The sequence below is a fragment of the Rhynchophorus ferrugineus genome, unplaced genomic scaffold (genome assembly GCF_030347505.1).
Source record: "Rhynchophorus ferrugineus isolate W39M unplaced genomic scaffold, kcgeb_rfMv2 rfM11, whole genome shotgun sequence".
In the NCBI taxonomy this organism is placed as follows: domain Eukaryota; kingdom Metazoa; phylum Arthropoda; class Insecta; order Coleoptera; family Curculionidae; genus Rhynchophorus; species Rhynchophorus ferrugineus.
In genome coordinates, this window is record NW_027472590.1 from 11,418,115 (window position 1) to 11,440,131 (window position 22,017).

The 22,017-nt window shown below is 33.7% G+C and overlaps 1 protein-coding gene across 4 annotated transcripts in view; it reads right to left on the bottom strand.

Annotated features, from left to right (window-relative positions):
• LOC143204765 (ankyrin repeat and SAM domain-containing protein 1A) overlaps positions 1–22,017 on the bottom strand; it is a 79,983-nt gene that overhangs the window by 18,233 nt on the left and 39,733 nt on the right. Inside the window, exons 6-14 of one of the 4 annotated variants that reach the window (XM_076417558.1) lie at positions 14,869–15,098; positions 13,845–13,977; positions 10,348–10,470; positions 10,182–10,271; positions 9,937–10,098; positions 7,174–7,405; positions 3,292–3,560; positions 2,817–3,234; positions 633–795 (exon numbers count right to left, since the gene is read on the bottom strand). In XM_076417558.1, coding sequence (XP_076273673.1) covers positions 633–795; positions 2,817–3,234; positions 3,292–3,560; positions 7,174–7,405; positions 9,937–10,098; positions 10,182–10,271; positions 10,348–10,470; positions 13,845–13,977; positions 14,869–15,098 — 1,820 coding nt within the window. The remainder of the gene's footprint in view (positions 1–632; positions 796–2,816; positions 3,235–3,291; positions 3,561–7,173; positions 7,406–9,936; positions 10,099–10,181; positions 10,272–10,347; positions 10,471–13,844; positions 13,978–14,868; positions 15,099–22,017) is intronic. The other 3 variants (XM_076417559.1, XM_076417560.1, XM_076417561.1) reach the window with 3 other exon arrangements.

The window sequence follows — 22,017 nt, forward strand, 5'->3', positions numbered from 1 at the left end:
ATATTTAAAGAAATAGTCAATACTTTCAATTAGAGAAACGTCCTCAACACGCTTAAAGGCCTGATAAGGTGAACTTGCTATCTTATATAGCAAAACCAGTCAGGAACTATTGAAATCACCGAGAAAACATGATTCATAAATTTAAAAAAAGTACCGCTGAAATCTATTGAGTTTTTTTGAAAATTTCTGTAAAAAATAGTAATTCTGATGCAGTTAACTGTTTGTTACGGTTGCTCAAAGATAACGAAACTTATTATGGGTGAAAGTAGAGACAGGTACAATGTAATTCTGCTACAAGTTACTAATCAGTCATATGTTATATATTTAAAAAAAATGGATACCAGTAACTCTCTTAAATAACCTAAAATATCAAAACTACCAACTATATTCGCCAGACCTTACCCTTTCTACAATAGTACATCTATGTGATTATACTTTTTTTGATTAAATGTTACCAGAACAACATTTGTCAATAGCTAGGGACAACCAACACCCTCAAAATTAAATCATAACCCTCATCCCTTAACAAATGTGTAACATATTCATGAATATTTTTTTATGTTTTAAATTTATAGGGTAAATTCTTATGGACAACAGTGTAAGGAAACAATGACATTTCAACGTTCCCCCACCTGAATACGGCGTGTCAGAATGATATTCCTCCAGGATATTATCCACGCTTCGATCCGATAGCGAAACACTGCTCGAAAAACTACCACTAGATTCGTGGTCGCCGATTAAAAGATATTCTTCCTCCGTCTCGGTCTCCATATCTTTCGATCTTCTTTTGTATTCCTATTAAATCAACCCCAACATTACCCAGTCGACTATATTGAAGCAAAAGAAAATAAAGAAAAAAAAAGGCAAAAAAATGTAAATACGTTTATTTTAACAGGTTGGCATAAAATAAGGTGGAAACAAAACAAAATAATAAAATCTAGTACCTAAAAACATTAAATATAACATTTACAAAAAAAAAACAGCCGAAAAAAGCAAACAAAATGTTGCAGTTGAATACAATCATAAATATCACATAAAGTTAAATAATAAAATAAACGTAGACGTTGAAACATTCTTAATAAATGAACGATGGCTTTCTATATGCATTGATTTAATGAAATAAGTGATTATACCAATTTTATTAATAAAAGTTTATGCAGCAACAAGAGCATTTGAAATTACTAGTGAATCTGCCCATTGACCTCCTATTATATCGATTTTTACTATGAAAGAGTATTATTATATTATTATCCAAATTCAATTTAATTACGTACATATTCTTTCAAAGATGATGATATCATCAATAGAAACACCTAATAACATGAATAAAAACTTTTAAGTGTGAGTTTAGTGCTTTAAATCTATAGATTACACTTATCTAGTACATTTCCTCTTGCAGCAACATTCACAAAATATGAATTGCAATTGCACAAGATGAATATTGTTTCCTCTATTTCAGTTTTTCGATGTGAACCAAAAATAGTGGCTCCAAAGTGGAACGCAACTCAGATATTAAAGTACCGAATAAGAAAAATTAGCAATCAAAATGCACTAGAACCACGAAGATAGGAAAAAACCACTTGTTGACAGTCGAAAAATACTTCAAAATCAATGGGAAAAGATGCGGAACAAAAAGGAAACCTTCTTAAAAAATTGTACTAAGTTGTAAAGGAAAAGGTGCGGTGTGCTAAAGTTTTGTCGCGGAGTTACTTATTTTGAAATCATCAATTCAGTTGCCCAATTATCGAACTTTACTGGAAACGACACTTACATTTAACGAAAAATATTCTGTACTATTATAAGTTATTTATTATCCCTTTCTCTTTCAAACGTTTTTTTTAATCCGATACAAAATAACATAACTATGACATTAATTATTTTGTAGTGTGTATTATTTTAATCCCATTTATACACTGATTTCTCAACTAACTCATCCTCCTTTCATCAAACTCATCATCATATTCCGTTTGAATAAGACACGTTTGTTGAGAATAAGAATGGGCGAGGATGAAATTAAATACTCAACGTCCTCTGTGTTCCTTGATTAATTTACTGTCAGGACTGGGCACTAGCTAGTAACAAACTTGACCAGAAGACATTCAGTCTTACCCAGCCTGGTTACTGGCGTGTCTGGGATTATTTTCCTTCTTGGATATTGCACTCTTGCCTTATAGAAGGATTCGAACCCGATACTATCGCAACAGTAAGAGGTCGTCCTGTCGCCAATCAAGATTGATTTGATCCCCATCATGATTGATTGATTAGATGACCATTTGGTTTCTTTAAATTCACCATCAATGGTTCTATCAAATCGTTATTTATTACGACTCAATTGAATTCATATTTGCATTTGAATGTCACGACTATAATATTGTACGAGTTTAAAAGTTAGTCATCATTAAAAGATCAAAACTGTCCTTTTCTCGAACCATATTTGAGATATATTTCAAATATCTGATTGAATAGGATTATTTTGAAACTTTTCTAGAGCTATGAATCATCACCATCGTAAGCTAATTTCAAAATACTGCAGACTTTTTCACTGAGCAGGTACAACTTCACCGATTTCATTAATTCAATGCATGTTTAAATCTCGCCATAATAAAATATAACAAAAGTATCTACATAATCGTATATTTAAAATATATATCTGGCTACTAAATATTTTTTAGGATAAAATATTTTAATTTTGTACACTTTGTTAGAACACAAAATATTACTTAATAAATAATGCAAGTAAAAAATACTGAAACATTAATACATATGAACTACCGATTGTACTCACACGTATAATACTGAAAGTGTCACAAGCTTACCTGACTCAACGGACGAATCTTGTCGTAAATAACACTTTCTGCTTGCATGGCTGACGGTGGAGGATGTTCCGGGGTGGGAGGTTGGTTGTAATGGGTCGGGGAAAGAGGATAGTTGCTGTTCTTGTTGTTTTTCTCGTTTCTAGCCGGAGACTTGGTGCTGTAATCCCCGTGATCGGAAATCTTCAGGTACGCAGTTGATATGAAGGTATTTTCCGGTGCTGAAGAACTGGACACGTCTTGGAAGTCTTTCCGTTTGAACTGGTAATCTTCGTACATGTCGTTGTGCCGTCTCAGTTTTCTTCGCGGGTTTTGCTGCTTGACGGGCATGTTCTCGTACAAACTGGTGATGGCTACGGGTTCCAGTTTCTTCCGATTGTCGAGGTCCTCGCTCTTACCTCTTTGCAGTTCGCTTTTGGGCCTGGGAACACGAACAAATGTGACTCTGGGAAAGACGTGGTGTTGAAAGTTGGATTACCTCTCGATCGGTTCGTCATCCAAAGCGAATTCGCTGGCAAAAATGTTCATTTCGACGTACTGATCTACGCTGTGGCCGTGAGATAATCGATCCCGTCTCCCATCGCTTTCAACCTCATTGAGGTTGTTTTGGCTCTTCGTGCCAGTATGAGCAAAGTATATGTATTCGTACGCGCTGTTGCTCACACCATCCACCGACACAGACATCGCTTGACAATGGGTGGGTGATGTCTGGATGGTTCTACGTGGAGGTTTTTTTGGTGGTGTAGGCTATGCAAAGGAGCGTGTAAGACAATATTGTATCATTGCATCGACAAGAAAGTAATTTCGGTGCTAAATACAAAAAACGGATTGAGTAATAGTAATTTCAAGTTTATTATTACATGGACCTTGTTTAATCTGAGATTTCGTTTTACCTTCTTCAACAGCAGGTCATAACTGAAAAAAACTGCCTGTTTTAGTTACACTATGCGACAAAACTTTAGCACGCCACACGTTTTCCATTACAACTCTTAATAAACATAATTTTTTAGCTTTTAGATTCTGCTATTAAATGTGGTTGGCCAAGATATTCTTAAACCTTACAAAGTACAAAGACAACTTTTATCTACTTAATACAAGTTCCGTGTAAAATAGTGTTGCTCAAACGATATCATTTTTTGTTGAACAACATTGTTCAATTGCATATCACTTCAGTACACAGCACGTGTATCTAGCTTACATCAACAATTATGTTCAGAAAAATAGCATAGAATGAAAATGTTATATGAAACCACTTTTTTGTATTAGTCTGTATATCTTCGGTAAATTGTAAGCGTTCTTTCTTATATTTTCTTATAGTTTCTTCTTACATATCTAGCTTATATAAGAGACGTCGAACATTTCTAACTTTTTTTAGGCCTGCTACAGAAGCGATTTCATTCGTTGTTAACGTATAATTTGAAACAACTCCCAAAATTGCTCATCTATCTCTATCATTTATGATGTATTATTTATGTCCTAATTTGACTTCCTTGATTTCTTAATATGGTTTCAAGGCACTTTTAAATAATTTATGATAACTTCTAGATGTATTTATCATATTTCCTATTTGTAACATTTAATTTTTATATTTTAGATTGGTGTAATTTTAATTTTACCCGTGGTAAGATTATTTCCGAGAGGCATGATAAAAATAGTGTTTTAGTGTTTTTCGTGTTATAACCTATAAGCAAACTATAAGTAAAACACAATTTACATTGAGTACAATTTTATTTTTAAGAGCTGTAATATTGTAACGTGATTAAAGTTTTATCGCAAAGTTTTTCCTCATCCCAGTATACAAGAAAGAGCAATATTTAGTTTAGCTGTCAAGAAGATGGTGTTACGTATAACATTTTTGGATCGGACATTTCTGTAAATATCTCTATTTCAGTTCCACAAGCATCACCAAAATAAATTGGCGAAAAAATGTACTCTATTTTCTCTGCATGTTTTAAGTGATGAATTCAATGACGCGCAAGAGAATATTTTTGAATATGAAGAAATGCAGTTGTACAAACCAACATATAACGAAAACCATAATGAAACCATTTGAAACACTCACCCGTCGTAATCACCAGACAATGATGAAAAAGATGAAAATAAGCAGAGGATATATGTATAGTCATCCGACTAGGACTGGTAAAACAAGTGCTTAAAAGAGGTTTTGGTTTTCATACAATTCCACATGCACCGTTTTAGAGAACTAAACGCTTCTGCACTTAGGCCGATTCGACTTATTACTTCCGTAGTAGATGCCATTTTCTTCTCCTTTATTAATGAACTCAAATACTTGAATCCCTGTAGTTGTTGAGATTTGGAGCAGGTCATCAGTTATCAATATTTTCGCTCATTGTCATGAGGGATGATAGAAGCCCCAACATCTGTATTAAAGAATATACCGCTATCAACAGCGAACACCAGATCGGCCAAAGAATTTGTAGGTTCATAGTGACTCAAATTAATTTAGCAAATTACATAACACTCGTACGCCGCTAATGGAAACATCGTAATATACCTAAAGAAATTTGAACATTTTTAAGGGGAGATATTCAGCTTCCAAAGGTGCTCAAAGTGGAAACTAGTGTAGTATACAGTCGAAAGCAGAGGAAAAATCAATAAAAATGACAATCGTATGCTTTCCATAACCGTGATTCTCTTCGCGAGCTCTATGAAGTCTCATTGGTATAATTTTCATTAATACTTTCCCGACATTTCATCTGTGTTCATATCGATAATAGGAGACTCGTCGCCAGATATTATAGATAGAGAAAAAATGGTGTGGACAATAATATTAATATAATTTTTCACTATTATTTAATCAAAAACGAAAAAACACAATGAGTTAAATACAACACTTACAATACACACAGATTTAAAAAAATATATTAATTTAACACCACCTCCGGTCTACATTATATACTTATGAGGTTTTATAGTCTAGAAATTAAAAAAAAATCTGATTCTCAAAGCTTAAACAGTTAAGAATATGCCCTTTATAGGTTCGCTGCCAATAACGCACTAGCGCGTAATACGAAGCTTTCATTGGACGCCAATTACGCTTCAGCACGTTATATGTGAGCGGTGGTCCTTTTAAGCCTTGTATTTAGTTCGTCATTAGCAGTGTGCTCTAAAGTATCTAAAAACTATAAGTGACCAATTTACGTGCTATGTTTCGATTTTTCCTTCTTGATTCATATATATTACAGAATTAAAATAGATATGATAGATATGAAAAGTGCCCTAACTTTACAATAAATATTCAGGCAATCGTATTCCAATTTTTTGACTTTCGTTTGTCCGTCATGAAAAGGTTACTAAAGGGTCCCTCCTATTTCAAGAGCCGTTATCAGCGAACATGTTTTGAAAATACGAGAGGAGAAGAAAGCAAGAAAGGTAATGAGAAAGCAATGTAAAATTATTATTTACAAAAACAAAGAAAGAAAAGACACTATTTATGTATGCAGAGCACGTCCTGGATATTCTGGTTACTGTTTAGACTGCGCAGAAATTAGTCATGAGTGACCTTTTATGAGTTTTAGTGAAAATTTTAATTAGGTTGTGATCGTTCATTTATTTCCATCGACTTCTTAATTTACTTGAATATATATTTTGTTTGTTTGTAGAAACATATTTTTTTTACTTTCCTTTTTCTCGTTTTTCTGCTGAATATTTTTTTATCTGATTTTAGTAGTTGATTCATTCTCATTATATATATATATATATATATATATATATATATATATATATATATATATATAATTATGTTATGGAATATTAAATTATATCTTCTAATCAACAATGAATTTTCCTATTCTGTCCATTTTCATTAAAGTTTTACCTTAGTGCCGATCACACTCTAGCGCGTGACACAAAAAATAAATTTTGGTCAAAAAAAATATATAAAAATCCAGATTGGACACACGTTAAAAAACGTTATTAGGAATTTTATTGTGGTATGAATGTGGTAATCAGAAAAAACGTAGTCGGCTTCTAAGGTAAGTATTTGATCCCAGATCGGCGGCGAACGTGTTAAGAAGATTCTTGAAAATTTAAATTATTTTCGTTTTAGTGACGCGACATCTAAAAAAGAAACTTTGAACGCGTTATTCTCAAAACTGCTTTTTTCGAGACGATAGACATGTCTATTGAACCGATTCACTTTAAATTTGGCGTGCGCCTTCCCTACACATACACATAAACAAGAACTCTAAACTTTGAAATATTAAGCTTTAAAAATATGAAAAAAATCGATTTTTTCACATTTCAAACTTAGAACACCCCTATAACAATATACCTGTCCCATATAAAACCGAAATTACTTTCATGCCGATCTAATAGCGCTCAAATATCCACAATTTACCGAGACTTTGCTCCCGGAGCTCGGACTATGGGCTCCTTTACTCATCGGTGTATAGAGAGGAGTCCCATTGTCCGTTCTTCGTCCGTAACTTAAGCTCGACGTCGATGATAACGAAATCTGATCCGACTCCAGATTCGAAAGCGAGAGATAGTTCGGATCCTCCGAATGGATGCTGGTATCCATGAATTGTTTTGGCGCCGACGGGATCTGGTAGAGGCTATTATCGGAATCTCTGTAAATAAATAATTCGTGTCGTCAGTGACACCGTTAAAGGGGTGACAGATAGACACAGAGAAAATAGAGATTTAACTTTATAGGCAATTTTGGAGAAATGTTTCGCGACGTCCAATATCTAGATGAACTACTTGTTTTAGTCACTATGCTAAGAGCTACGAAGGCATTTGATTGGTTCCTTATCTTTCTATGGTGCGTTTATTGTTTTCTTTTGTCATTTTCAACGTGCCTTACATAACAGGTCAATTGAAAAGTACCCGGCCTAGTAGAGTAAAACACATTTTTTTGCCAAAATTATGTTTTTTATTCAACATACTTCCCTTCAGGGGTGATACACTGATTAGAGCGACCCTCCAGCTTTTCGATACCATTTTTGAAGTACGATTTGGCCTTTGCTCCAAATAGGCCTGAGTTTCGGCGATCACCTCTTCATTCGACGAAAATTTCTTCCCAGCGAGCGTTCTTTTGAGATCTGAGAAGAAGAAATAGTCGCTAAGAGCCAGATCTGGATAATATGGTGGATGAGGAAGCAACTCGAAGCCCAATTCATGGATTTTTGCCATCGTTTTCATTGATTTGGTGAGGCAAAATTTTTTTTTCTTCAAAAGGTCCAATAACGTTATGTAATAGTCTGATGATGGTCCTTCCTTTTTCAAGGTACTCAATGAAAATTATACCATGCGCATCCCAAAATACAGACGTCATAACCTTGCCAGCCGATTGTTGCGTTTTCCCACATTTTGAACGGGTTCATCGTGTGCATTCCCCTCCGATGTCTGTCGATTGGACTTCGGAGTGAAATTATGGAGCCATGTTTCATCCATTGTAACATATCGACGCAAAAACTCGGGTTTATTACGCTTGATCATCTGAAAACACTGCTCCGAATTAACAACTCGTCGTTGTTTTTGGTTAAAAGTGAGCTTGCGCGGCAACCACTTTGCACAGAGCTTTCTCTTATCCAAATATTCGTGAATGATATGATGTATACGTTTAGTTGATATCTTTAGACTGTCTGCTATTTAATTCAAAATCATTTTGTGGTTTTTTTAATGTTTTCGTCGTTAACAACCACTTTTGGGCGTCCACTGCGTTCACCGTCTTCGGTGCTCATTTCACCACGTCTAAACTTAGTATACCAATCCTTGATGGTTGATTTTCCTGGGGCAGTGTCCGGAAACTCGGCATCAAGTCAAGTTTTTGCTTCAACTGTATTTTTTCCGTTCAAAAAGCAATATTTTATCAACACGCGAAATTCCTTTTTATCCATTTTTTTCCACAATAACAAAAGTTGCTTGACTCAAAATGTTATAATTTACAAACTAATGATCCGACTGTCCGAGCCGTCAAATTTATACACGCATCTTTTGAGGGCTAACAAAAAACATATGGATTTAATTCTAGTAGCGCCATCTATTTGTCAGGCCGGGTACTTTTCAATTGACCTGTTAGGGAAGAGTGTGTTTAGTTTTTGTACGGTTTAGTGATTAAATTATTAGTGATTAGTTCATTAGTGTAATATTAATTGGTAGTATAAATGTTGTGTGCCCGGATGCACAGATAGTAAAGAAATGCAACATCGTTTTCCTTGGAAGAACCAGGCTGTCTTTAAAAAAAATGGGTTAACAATGTTAAACACCCCAAACTGACTGGATTAAGTATGAAAGAAAAGAAAGATTTACGATCGTTATCATGTTCTTTGTTGTAAGTTGGGATTATTTCGTTTATATTAATAATCATTCAAATATTCGTTGAATTCGGAAATTAATCCTCTTTCGAAAGAAGCTGTGAAAATAGGAGATATTATATTACTCTTGGATTAACTAACTTGATAGCTGCCATTTCACTAAAAGAATAGCTCCTAAATGTAAACCTTTTAATAGATGATTAACCGCAAGTTCAATACACAAGGAATCTTGGTGTAAAGCAATTCTGTAATTAAATAGCGCAAAATTGTACCGCCCAACTAAAATCTATGAGTAACTCTGTAGACCGACCGACGTTGAGACTAATTTTGTAGAGGAAAGCTCTCAACTCCAACAAAATTGTTTTATTATATTTTAAACAGGTCTTTGCACTATCTCTTTTATTTTATCCCGCGATATTGTCACGTCGATAATGTAATATGTCTTCCCAGATATTGCAAAAAATAAAATTTTAGCTTTTTTTAATCGAACAGTACATAATTGTGGTGTATGGATTAAAGAAGTAAATACGATTTTAACAGGGAAATATTCAAAATTTGTTTTCAGTATAAGAAAAACAAAAAGACAGAAATCTAATACATCCTATTAAATAAATGACACTAAATACATTTGAAAAAGGAAAAAGATGAAAGAGAATTATGAAATTTTGAATTCTATTGCACAGCAACATATTTTCCATACAAGTGCCTCTAGTGGAATTTTAAACTGGTCATCTAGATATTGGACATAACGAAACTTCTCTAGAGATCCCTATTGGTTTCGTCTCTATCACTCTATGCAGATAGATGACGTGCGGAGACAACAAGCACACATATGAACGAACCTAGAGAAGTCTGAATTGAATGTACCGCTACTTATTTGACTACCAGAGTCATCGAACAGTCTGCTGGATCGTCTTTCGTCTAAACTTTCGGAAAAACTGAAAGTTATTCCCTCTAGTGGAGTACTAGTATTTTCTAAGGTTACAATTTTATATACAAAATCCCTAAAAACATGCAAAGCTGCGGATAAGAAATTAATGGGCTCCGCGGAATAAGCGAGTTAATAAAAGTTTTTAGGAAGTCTTACTTTCTCCCGCCGCTCATGTCCAGGTAAAGATTACTGTGATTGTAATTGAAATCTCGCGGGCTATTTCGGCCTAGTGTACTATTATTTAAACTAAAATGCACAAAAAGAAAACAAAATAAATCATAGAAAACGTTCGTGCAAAAGAGAAGGATAACGGCAGACTTACATTGACTGTTCGGACACTCCGGATACTCTACGGTCCTCGAATCCTTCAGGTGGTCTGGCAATTCTCTGGTGGTAATCCCATCTTTGCGGCGATGTACCAGGTGAAGGATCAGTTGTTATAGACCTATGTTAAAATTAATTGAGCTCACACGGAACATAACAGAAGAAAAATGAAGAATAACATGAGCAAAAAGTACATTCGACCTCACATGAATAGTAGTGTATCATGTATACGAGTCTTCTTTTAATCTCAACACACATGACAGTATACAGTTAAAAAATTCCCACAAATATTGAAAAATGTCTAAAAGAACGTTGATACGTAAATATTAGAGAGAAGTTTTGTGAAGCAACATGTAGTAATTCTAAAAAAATGGATTTTTAAAACAATTAATCTCAGAGTAAATGGAGGTTTCACTTCATAGGCAACTCTAGAGAAATGTTTGGCGACGTCCAATATCTAGATTCCACTACAATTACCATTTATATAATTTCTACTATGTGTTTGATTTTTTTTGGGTTCCATTTTCTGATTGCAGAAAATGAAGAACAATATGTTTGACATTTTGCTACTTTTTCGTCACTAAATTATAATCAAAACTAATTCATTATGATGCATCGTTCTGAAAACCATTGTATTACCAAAAGCACAGAAATCAAAGAAATGAGACATCGTTTTCCAGACAGTTTCAGGTTCTATTCACATATTAATCAACTATATTATCACTTATCTATTAGAATTCCTTCAACTATTATTTTAATAAAGTAATTAAATGCAATTTTTGTTTACAATCTGTTATAACTAAACTCAGTATCTGATGACCCACTTAGCAACTCTGTGAAGATTATTTTGTTATGCTGTGTGTAGGTCTTTAAACTAACTCCTATTTGGTTCCTAGATTTTGCCATGACAATAATTACCAACGATATAGTAATTTCAACAGATATCTTTTTAAAAATGTAAATTTTAAACCTTTTCGTCGTATAATACGTAACGGTTTAAATGATAAAATGTTACAGTTATTACGACAAAATGTATAATAGATAATTCGATTAAAGAAATTCATATAGTTATAACAGGGAAAGATGGGGAATCTGTTTAGTAAAACAAAAAAATACAGCTTTAATAAATCCTATTAAATTGAAGGCAGTAAAGAAATGTGATATGCAGTACAGTTTTCTTTGTATATGTATTATATTAAAACTCGTTTACTTAATGTTATCTAATAAATTTGTTTCGTAAATTAAATTAATTTTTTTTTATTTCAATAGCCACCATACACAATAAGCCACGCGTCTGCGTGGTAAACACTTTAACAGCCACTCAATCGCCTTCCCAACAAAGTATGTTTTTTGCATGTGCCTATAATCGGAATTTAAACTAACCAGTCAAATAATTAAAATAGTTATCACAGTACCATCTAGATATTGGATGTTGTGAAACTTTTCTCCAGAGACACCTATTAAATTATCCCTCAATTGCTCTATGCAATTAATGTTTAAATCTAACTTTTCAAAAATTAAGATGTCCAGAATATACATATCTAACAGGTGAATTGAAAAGTCTCCCGCCTGACACATAGATCGCGCTACTAGAATTAAATCCATATGTGTTAGCCCTAACATTTGTTAAGTGAAGCAACTCTTGTTATTGTGAGAAAAAAAGGGATAAAAAGGAATTTCGCGTGTTGATAAAATATTGCCGTTTGAAGGGAAAAAATACAGTTGAAGCAAAAACATGGCTTGATGCCGAGTTTTCGGACACTGCACCAGTAAAATCAACCATCAAGGATTGGTATGTTAAGTTTAGACGTATAATAAGGTATTGCTGTATGAGTCTATACTCAAGCCCATTTGGACATATGGAATTCAACTATGGGGTACCGCTAGCAAATCTAATATATCCATCATTCAACGGTTCCAAAATAAGGTGTTGCGTGCCATTGTTGATGCTCCGTACTATATTTCAAATAAAGTGATACAACGCGATATTCCTCTAGAACCTATAACGAGTGTAATCCAACGTGTTTGTGTGAAGTACTTCGAAAGAGTGTCAGTGCATCCCAATGTACTCGCTAACCAGCTAAATATGCGACGTGATAGTGAAGTGCGTAGACTAAAACGTTTAACACCACCTGATCTGATTACTGGACAAATGTAGAGTTTAGAATAAGCATTAGAATAAGACTAATTAATTAAGATAATATTTTATACAGAAGATTGCTTAATGAAGTGATTTTCTACATGCCATGTATATATAATATAAACAGAAGAAATACTTATTGCCAATAGGGCAGATTGTGGACTCACGAAGAGTAATAAAAAAAAAGTTTAGACGTGATAAAATGATCACCGAAGACGGTGAACGCAATGGAGGCCCAAAAGAGGTTGTTACCGACGAAAACATTTAAAAAATCCACAAAATGATTTTGAATGACCGTAAATTGAAATTGAATGAAATAGCAGACACTCTAAAGATATCCAACTGAACGCGTACATCATATCATTCAGGAATATTTCGGTATCAGAAAGCTCTGTGCAAAGTGAGTGCCGCGTGAGCTCAGTTTTGACCAAAAACAACGACGAGTTGATGATTCGGAGCAGTGTTTGAAGATGATCAAGGGTTTATTACACCCGAGTTTTTGCGTCGATATGTGACAATGGATGCCTCCATCATTTCACTCCGAAGTCCAATCGACAGTCATCCGAGTGGACTGCACATGATGAACCCGCTCCAAAGTGTAGGACAACGGAACAGTAGACTGACAAGGTTATGGCGTCTGTATTTTGAGATGCGCATGTAATAATTTTCATTGACTATCTAGAAAAATAAAAGACCATCAAGAGCGACTATGATATAGTGTTATTGGACCGCTTGAAGGACGAAATCGTCGAAAAATGGCCCCATTTGAGCAAAATGAAAGTGCTGTGGCCTATTTTGAAGAAAAGGACAAATCGTACTACAAATATTGTATCGAAAAGTTGGAGAGTCGCTATAATCTGCGTATTATCCTTGAAGGGAATTATGTTGAACAAAAAAAACTAATTTGTCAAAAACATGTGTTTTACTATGGTAGGCCGGGGACTTTTCAATTGACCTGATAATAATACATAGAAGCAGTAACTAATACATAGTAATACATAGCTGCAGTAACCGGAACAAATTTTACTTGAATTTTTGAGTCTTAAATATTCAACAACGTTCGTACTGCATTTACATCGGCCAAGATATCTGCAGTTAATTATCGAAAATAAATAAATCACCGGCACACTTGGTACATGGATGATATTGTTCTAATAATAATAATGATAAACATATACATCATATTATATAATTCATCGAATCCTAAAAATATATGTGGATATTATAACGAAATTTTCCACGAAAAATACAATGCAAGCTTAGATAACACGAAAAAACAAACAAAAACAAAAGTAAATTTCGATAAATTTCAACAGGCCGGTGATTTCACAATACCAATTACATGCAATACAAACCTGGCACTCTTTAAACAAGGTCGAACGTTTTCATACGGACTACCCAAGTCGGAATCGACATTTGGCACTATGGGGAATGGATTGCTGATGCTTTCACCATCACTATCTACTAGGGGAAGACCTCGTTTATGACCTATGAAACAAACAGTTAGATAAAAAATGTTAATTGTCGTTTTATCAGAAATGTTATGAATATGATTCAGTGGCGATATATTTTTATCTGATGAGTAATGACTAATATATTTTCGAAATTAGTTTATATATCTCAAGTATATATAAAAATAGAGTTTTTATTATAGACTGTCGTACGTCACTATTTTAACACAATCCTGAAATATAAGAGGCAGCCCTGTTATTTTACGATTCCGTTAATTATAAAATGAAAGAAGGGACATGTTTAGTTTACCAAAAAAGATATACATTATGAATGAATTAAAGACAATTCAGTAACAAATATTCTTCCAAAATATTATCTATCTAAGACGTTTTAGTTTAATATATGTTTGACCTTTTATCAACGTAATATAAACAATTCTAAATAATAAATAAAGTGGGTTAACGTAAATAGTTCTTGAATATTTTACAGAAAGAGCTAACAATGTTAAAATATTATATACTAAAATACCCAAATACTATAGTTGCGAGGGGGTTTGAGGAAAGACTCCATTCTCTATAATATTAATTTGATAATCTAATAATATTCTATTGAAATATTGCAGCTTTTGGATACCACCAGAACAGGACACAGACTCAAAATAATCAAACCATCTGATCTTGTGTAGTGTTGTGTAGTGAAGTGCATATATTAAAAGATACAGCATTGTGTCCTCCTAGTTATATACCTAGATTTAAGTTATCATAAAGACAAATAAGTTTAAGAATCGTTCGTATCTGCTTGGGTCCAAAAGTTAACGCGAGCTTGTGTAATTATCATTATAACTTATGAAATTTTTTATAATATGTTCATAATTTAAATGAATAATCTTTTTACGTATTTTATCCAAATTATAATTAATATACACACGTTTAAGAAGGTTAATTATCTCTTGGGCTGCTTGAGCATTATTGAACTGATTTAGGAGATCCATGACTGTGAAGTGGTTAGAGTCTCGGATGGAAGTATCGACGCCATTCTCTAACAAGGTGCGGACAACTTCCACTTTTCCGCAGAGAGCCGCCTCGTGCAAGGCGGTACCGGCTTTCGTACGCATGTTGACCTTGAAGCCTGCCCGCAGAAGAATGTCCACCACAGCCCTGAAAAAAATACACTGGTTAAAATATTATTTGGAGGTCAAGCTAACCATACTATTTCGGTAAAACTACGAATCTCTGATAATTTCAAAACATCTTTCGGTGAGCATTATTTATGTAACACATGGACTGAAAAGTCCCGGGCCTAGCAGGTGGCACTAGTTTTATTGCATTCGCCGCTTTTTCAGTTAGTACTAAGCTTCAAAAGCGGTTAAAATTTCATGATATTCTACTCATAAGTTAGTGTTATTGGTTATTAGTATTATAGTTAGTGAGTTATTGTGGTAAAATTGTTCAAAATAATGGATTAAAAATATTTTTTTGTTTTAATTATACACTGCTTTTTGATGGAAAGAATACCGTTCAAATGAAGCAATACCTTGAAAGCTGTTATTATAAGGACTCCGCTTCCTCAGAAACAAAAATAGGACGTTGGTTTACTGACTTCAAACGTGGGCGTAGAGACACCGACGGGACACTGGTGACGGGTCTATTTTGAGACAAAAGATAAATCGTTCTACAAAAGTGGTATTCAAATGTTAGAGCGGCCCTAGAATGCGTTTAAACGCTAAAAACACGTTTTCTTTGGCATATATTACCAACCACCAAGATAACATTAAGTTTACAAAGTCAATGCAGTATCTCATGACCCACTTGGCAACTCCGTCATGATTGTTTTATTATATTTATTCATTTTATTTCTAAATTCTGCCATTTCAATAACGTCAGGGGAATTTTTACAAATATATTTTTAAAAATTTAAATTGTCATCCTATTGCTTGTATAATACATAACAGGTTTTAAGATACAATGTTACAAAAATTTTCAATATAATATAATATAATCGATATTTCAATTACTACTTTAAAACTTTAATAGATCCTGTTAAGTTGAAGGCACTATAGATGAAAATGTGATGAGATAAAATGTTAAATACAGTAAAAATCTTTTTGTAACATACATATACAACATTTTCTGACAAAGAATAATAATATCATGTCATACTGATAACAGAGATAGCTTGACTACTCTCTAGGATGATCTCTATGCCTTTACATTGATGGATAACCAGACAGCAAGCTTCACAAATTACAAGGACTAATCGTTATCATTATGAATCCACAGGCATTGCTTGGGAAAAATGATGCTTAATATCCAAACATATAGCGCTTTCAACATATAATCTGCTGATTATCGTTTATTGTTAGTTTAGGTTAGTAATACTATTTGTAAATACATCACACTACACACATGGTTATATATATATATCTACACTTTTGATTTAATGATATGTATATTTTAGAGATATCAAAAAATATGACACTGATAACACTGATTATTTTTGTATGCGCGAACATGAACATAAACAATAATAAAAGATAATGCTTAAATTATTACTACTAAAGTAACCAAATAACAGAAGCAGTTATTTTTAAAGATATATTTATAGTTTTACAGCTTGGTTTATTTAAAAAAATTACTCTTAATTGAAATCTTTCACATCCACATCAACATATTGCAATTTGAGTACAAAAACTAGATTATATAGAGTCATTAATAAATCATACTATGGCTATATTTGCTAATAACATTTCGGTTTCGGTTCAGTTGTCGGAGATAATCGCGAAGAACACGAAAAATTCAACAGGCAAGTGACAATATAAATAACTAGACTAATACCTGGAAAATAAAAATTAACGAAAGTAAACATAAAGGTAAATATAATATAATCGGACCACAGAAGCATCAATAACAATAAATAATACTGTCATTCCGTTTAGAAATGATGCAAAACATTGCTGGAAGGAACATGTAAAAAAGAAAAGGAAACAACTGAAGTTCAAATATAGGAAAATGCATTGGTTAATTGGAATAAAATCACAATTATTAATACATAATAAATTGTTATTATACAAGCAAGCATTGAGACCTATATGGACGTATAATTATGGGGACGTTCTGCGAAAAGTAATACAAATATAATGCAAGTTTTCCAGAACAAAGTACTGAGAATTATTATGGGTGCACCCATATACAACAGGACTGAAGTTTCCCGCTGGCCCCAGCTTTATTTAACCTCTTAATTTCAGATCTGTCGAGAAAAGAGCACATCGACGTCGCGTTTTAAGCTGACGACATTGCTTTCTTCACGGCCTCCAGGTTCGAGGTTACAATTCAAGATCGTTTAAGAAGCAGCTCGATCATGCGGTCAAGTGGTTCAAGTTCTGGAGGTTGCAAATCAACCTCCGGAAAACCTAGGCCATCATTAATGTAACGCACTGCGCGTCTCGTACCTAGGTCTCCTTCGAGGGTTCGGTTGGCATTCTCAAATCCAGAAATCAATCCAGCAAGGTTCGGAGATAGCAAACCTGCTATCTTTTCTGATCTGCCCTTCTAGCAGACTTTCCATCTCCATCAACTGCTTACTTTACAAGATGTTAATTCGGTCCGTACACCTCTACGGATTTAATATCTACTTCAAGTTTGTAACACCCAACCAGGTGAAACGGCTTCAAGTTTTCCAAAATAAGCTCCTCAGGAAAATCATAAAGACTTTATGGTTTGTGAAAAGTAATCAAATTCATAGTGAGACTGACACTCTAACAATCAAGCACTTCATATGTCAATCCTTCCACAAACAACTCAGTTTAAATTCTTCTGAAAATGCGCTTGTTCACGAGCTGATGGACATGCTGGGAGGTAAGCGGTGATGGGGCACCAGGCTGAAACGACCTCATCCGTCGCTGCAGTCATAACATTTGCGCTGTATGACAGTATCCAGTCGTGTGTTAACTCAAGTTCGCGAGTCAAAAGTTAGTTTTACTATCTGTTATTTCGGAGGGTTCTCGCGCCCAATTAGCGGGTGCCATATCCCCAAATTTAATGCAGTAGCAGTAGCGACCCACAAGGGTCAACTGTGAGGCGGTGTCGGTTTATTGTATTGGTAAGCCAAGAGGCAGTCCTTATTAATTTTATTTATTGCTTTTAAACGTTTTAACTTATTGCAAAGATAATAAATAAATAGTAGATTAGACTAGGAACAATGTAATAAATAAATTTAACAAAACCGTTAATAAAAAACAATTTTTTCTTGAGGATGATATATACAGAACTTCTCCAAATGTGCTGAAGGTTAACCAGACGGTCCAAAATCATTAATTTGCCATGCATCTATAAACATTTTAATAACTAATAAATTCAAATTAATAATCTAACTATATTTTGTACGAAATTAGAAAACCGTTGCTAAACTATTGTTTTGAAACTCTTTTTATCAAAAGAAATTCGTTATTCTTTATTAGCATTTCTGAAGCTTTACCAGGCTTTAACGACAATATTTTTTGCACACCATTGTCATATGTCATTATAGCCTGTTACTAGTTTCAAAAATAGCTCGATCATCATAAAAAAACTGAATATTCGAGGAACACTCAGTTCTTAATTGGTATAAATAAAAATAAATAGCGTTGGGAACTATCGACTGAAAACGACTATCGACTGTTTAGTAATTGACTACTTTTTACTATCGACTGTTTCAGTCGCTACTTTTGGTTCGACTGATTTTACTACTTTTTACCAGTGACTGTTTCAGTCGACTGTTTTCAGTGGCTATTTTCGGTCCCACCGATTTTGTTACTATTTACTATCGACTGTTTCAGTCGTGTACGTTCAGTTACTATTTCTGGGTCTAGTTTCGTTCGACTGATTCTTAACGTTCTGGCTCTGTCTTTCTAGCCGCGACCTTGACAAAAATGTAAGCAATTGTAAATGTACCCGATGTATGTTTACATATATATAGTTTTATGATTTTTTTGGTAGTTTGCTTGTAAATAACAATATATTGTATATTAATATAGTAACAGTTTGGAACGATATTTTTGAAGATTGTTACATCTCCGTCTCGCTTATACTACCGTTGGTAAAAATAATAATACATATAAAATTAACTGCTTCAAGCAATTATCTCCGTCCTCTTCTCTCTTACAATTTATACAGGAAAGGGTTCGTACATCTTCGTCTGACATCACCAATTGAAAAAAACAGTTGAACCGTGCTTTAAATAGTAATTACTATTTTCACTAGTTTTTTGACTATTGACTGTTTCGACTGTTTTCAGTCGATTTTTCCCAACGCTAAAAATAAACGTTTTAATTATTCAAAAATATCAAAATAATATTCAATTAGAATTCGGGGTTTGTTACGTAATGATAGGCCGAACTTGATCAACAATTAATAGTAAGTATATAAATTATCGATGTTAATCAAATAACTGTAAATTTTGTGGTGCAAATTACAGTATTTGAAATTGTAGCGGTTTGTGTGCATGTTGGCAACTGTTAGCTTCTAGGCAATCTGTTCAATTTATGCATGACAGTCTGTACATATTAACACCGTACAGATGACTAACCACCTGGTATAATCAAATTCTAACTGAATACTATCCGCTTCATAATTTGATATGAGTATTTTGTTCAATATTAGCTGACCAAAATTAAATAGAGGTTAATTTTGCACTCTAAAATTAAGATCGTTTCACTTTCACAAAAAAATGTGTTTTACTATACCTACGGCCTACCGAGGACTAAATTGTAAAAAATAAATTACGTAATTGTTTTCGTTATTATTTTAATATGCATCATGGTAAAATAAATAATAACATGTATTACAAGTCACTTACTATTCTATATTTATGTTTAACGTAAAATAATTAATTAATAATTAATGTAAAACATAAAAGTAAAGGTACACACAGAAGATAAGATTTAATATGCAGACAAATTACTGTCATTGATATAAAGTATATTTGATCTTATGTTGAAAATATTGTCAAAACAAGTTTCATATCAGTTTTAAATTATCTCCTTTGCCCTACTATGTAAGGAAAATGACAAACTTAAAAAAATGTGGTCGAATTTCGACCACTTCGATAGGCTTTGAATGAATATGAAAAAAACTTAAATCAAGAACAAACGATTACTCTGAATTTCTAAAAATCGAAATATTTATCAGATAAGTAACCTTTATCAGATTTGGAACAAAATATTTAATATTATGGGTTAAGTATTTTCGGAGAATTAATATTTTCTTCCGAAAAAAATATTTGTTATCTTAAAATTATTTATATTACTACGCCTAACGGCTGTTTTGCTATCAATAAATAGATTCAGTTTTTCCCATAGCCTATTGATTCTATGTGGTAGGAATGAAAGAAAATTGTAATTGTGTTTGGTAGAGGTTCATCAATATTCATGGTTTTATTGGACTGAAGAAGCACCTTATAGTATGCACATTATGAAAGGATGGTGGTGACCAATTTACTTACTCACTGGTTTAATTATATGTTAATGAACAAGGAATTGCTTACAACGTAAACACATAATTCATTATAATACGTGTCACACATTCAGTGCCGTATTAGTCAGACTACATAACACCTTCCTCCAGAAGAAACTATAAAAGATATGTACATGTCCATTGTCCCATCTGGACACCTTACTGTATGTAGATAAATTATTAGCGCTAATTTATCGTTGATGATATTCTAAAGTGCAATGTTTTTACCCAAATTTCCAAAATAAACTCCTACTATTTGCTTTTGGTAGACGTACTACCCTAAATTATAAGCTTTTGGCCAACAGATAAAGTTAGTATACCACAACTTCTATCGGTCTTTCGTGGCCTTATACACTGAACTGCGATGTACTGGGAATCCACTGACCAGGGGTGTTTTTGTGCCTTTCAGTAATCTATGATTAGGCATTCCTTGAGTGCATTTATTCTACCTATGGTGACTCTACAGCACCATAGGTAGAAATTGCACTAAACTATATCATATATAATTTTTCCCAATTGCACTAAACTATATCAATGAATGCTTCGCTTAATTGAATGAACTCAAAAGAGAACACCCTATGTTCTTTCCAGAATCCTACTGACTGCACCAGTTATAAATCATGTAAATTTAAAAACAAAATTTTATATTAACAGAATATATATTACACCGCAGAAACACTAAATCTTGGTAATTTCACAACAATAGAGTAAATTTAAAAAAATGTTTTTAGAATGAAGTCAATGAAAATTTGAATTGAAATAGCCCATTTACATCCATTAATTTAATACGAATATTTGATGAACTAGTACTACATTTACTTAATTAATGAGTTTAGCAAGCGTGATTCACACGCTATCAAGCATTCTTGAAATCATAAGTTTTTGCCACAATACGTACAATATGTATAAAAAAGTAGAATATTAATGATAATGGTAATCATATTTTATTTATCATATATGTAAATCGAACTAAAAAAGTATTTATTCAACCAGTGTTTTTAGTCCTCGTGCAAATTCCTTCAAAAATAGTAGTGAGTGTTCGGACAAACAATCGCATCGACACCCACACATTTCAACCGGCCGACCGACCCGACGAACATTCCTAGAATTGGTGACCCCGACGTGATAAAAGTGCCTAACAGGTAAATCAGCTCAATATAAGCCACTGGAGAGTTGGCACGTGCATGGAAGGACAGCATGAGAAATGGAACCCATCAACATCACATGGTCGACGTTATCCCACGAGACTAGCCTGTTGGACGAAGACAACGGAAGCCCATCATGCATAACATCAACACATGAACACCTTTGCATGACGAAATGGGACACGTAAGGCACCACACTTATAGGTACCCTCAAACAAATCGGAACGCCCCAAGACGAACGACGTCCTGCTACAACTATGATGAAAACTCCTGGCTCAGGTTGGGACCCCCATCCCATAAGCAGTCCCTAGGCGATTCATTGTGTGATTATGGGTACACTCTGGAACCTGCATCACATAGATTTAAGTTCCACGGCGGCTTCACTAGGAGGGGAGTGATGTAGCGACCACTACGACCCTTTAGACCACCACGCATTCAACTAC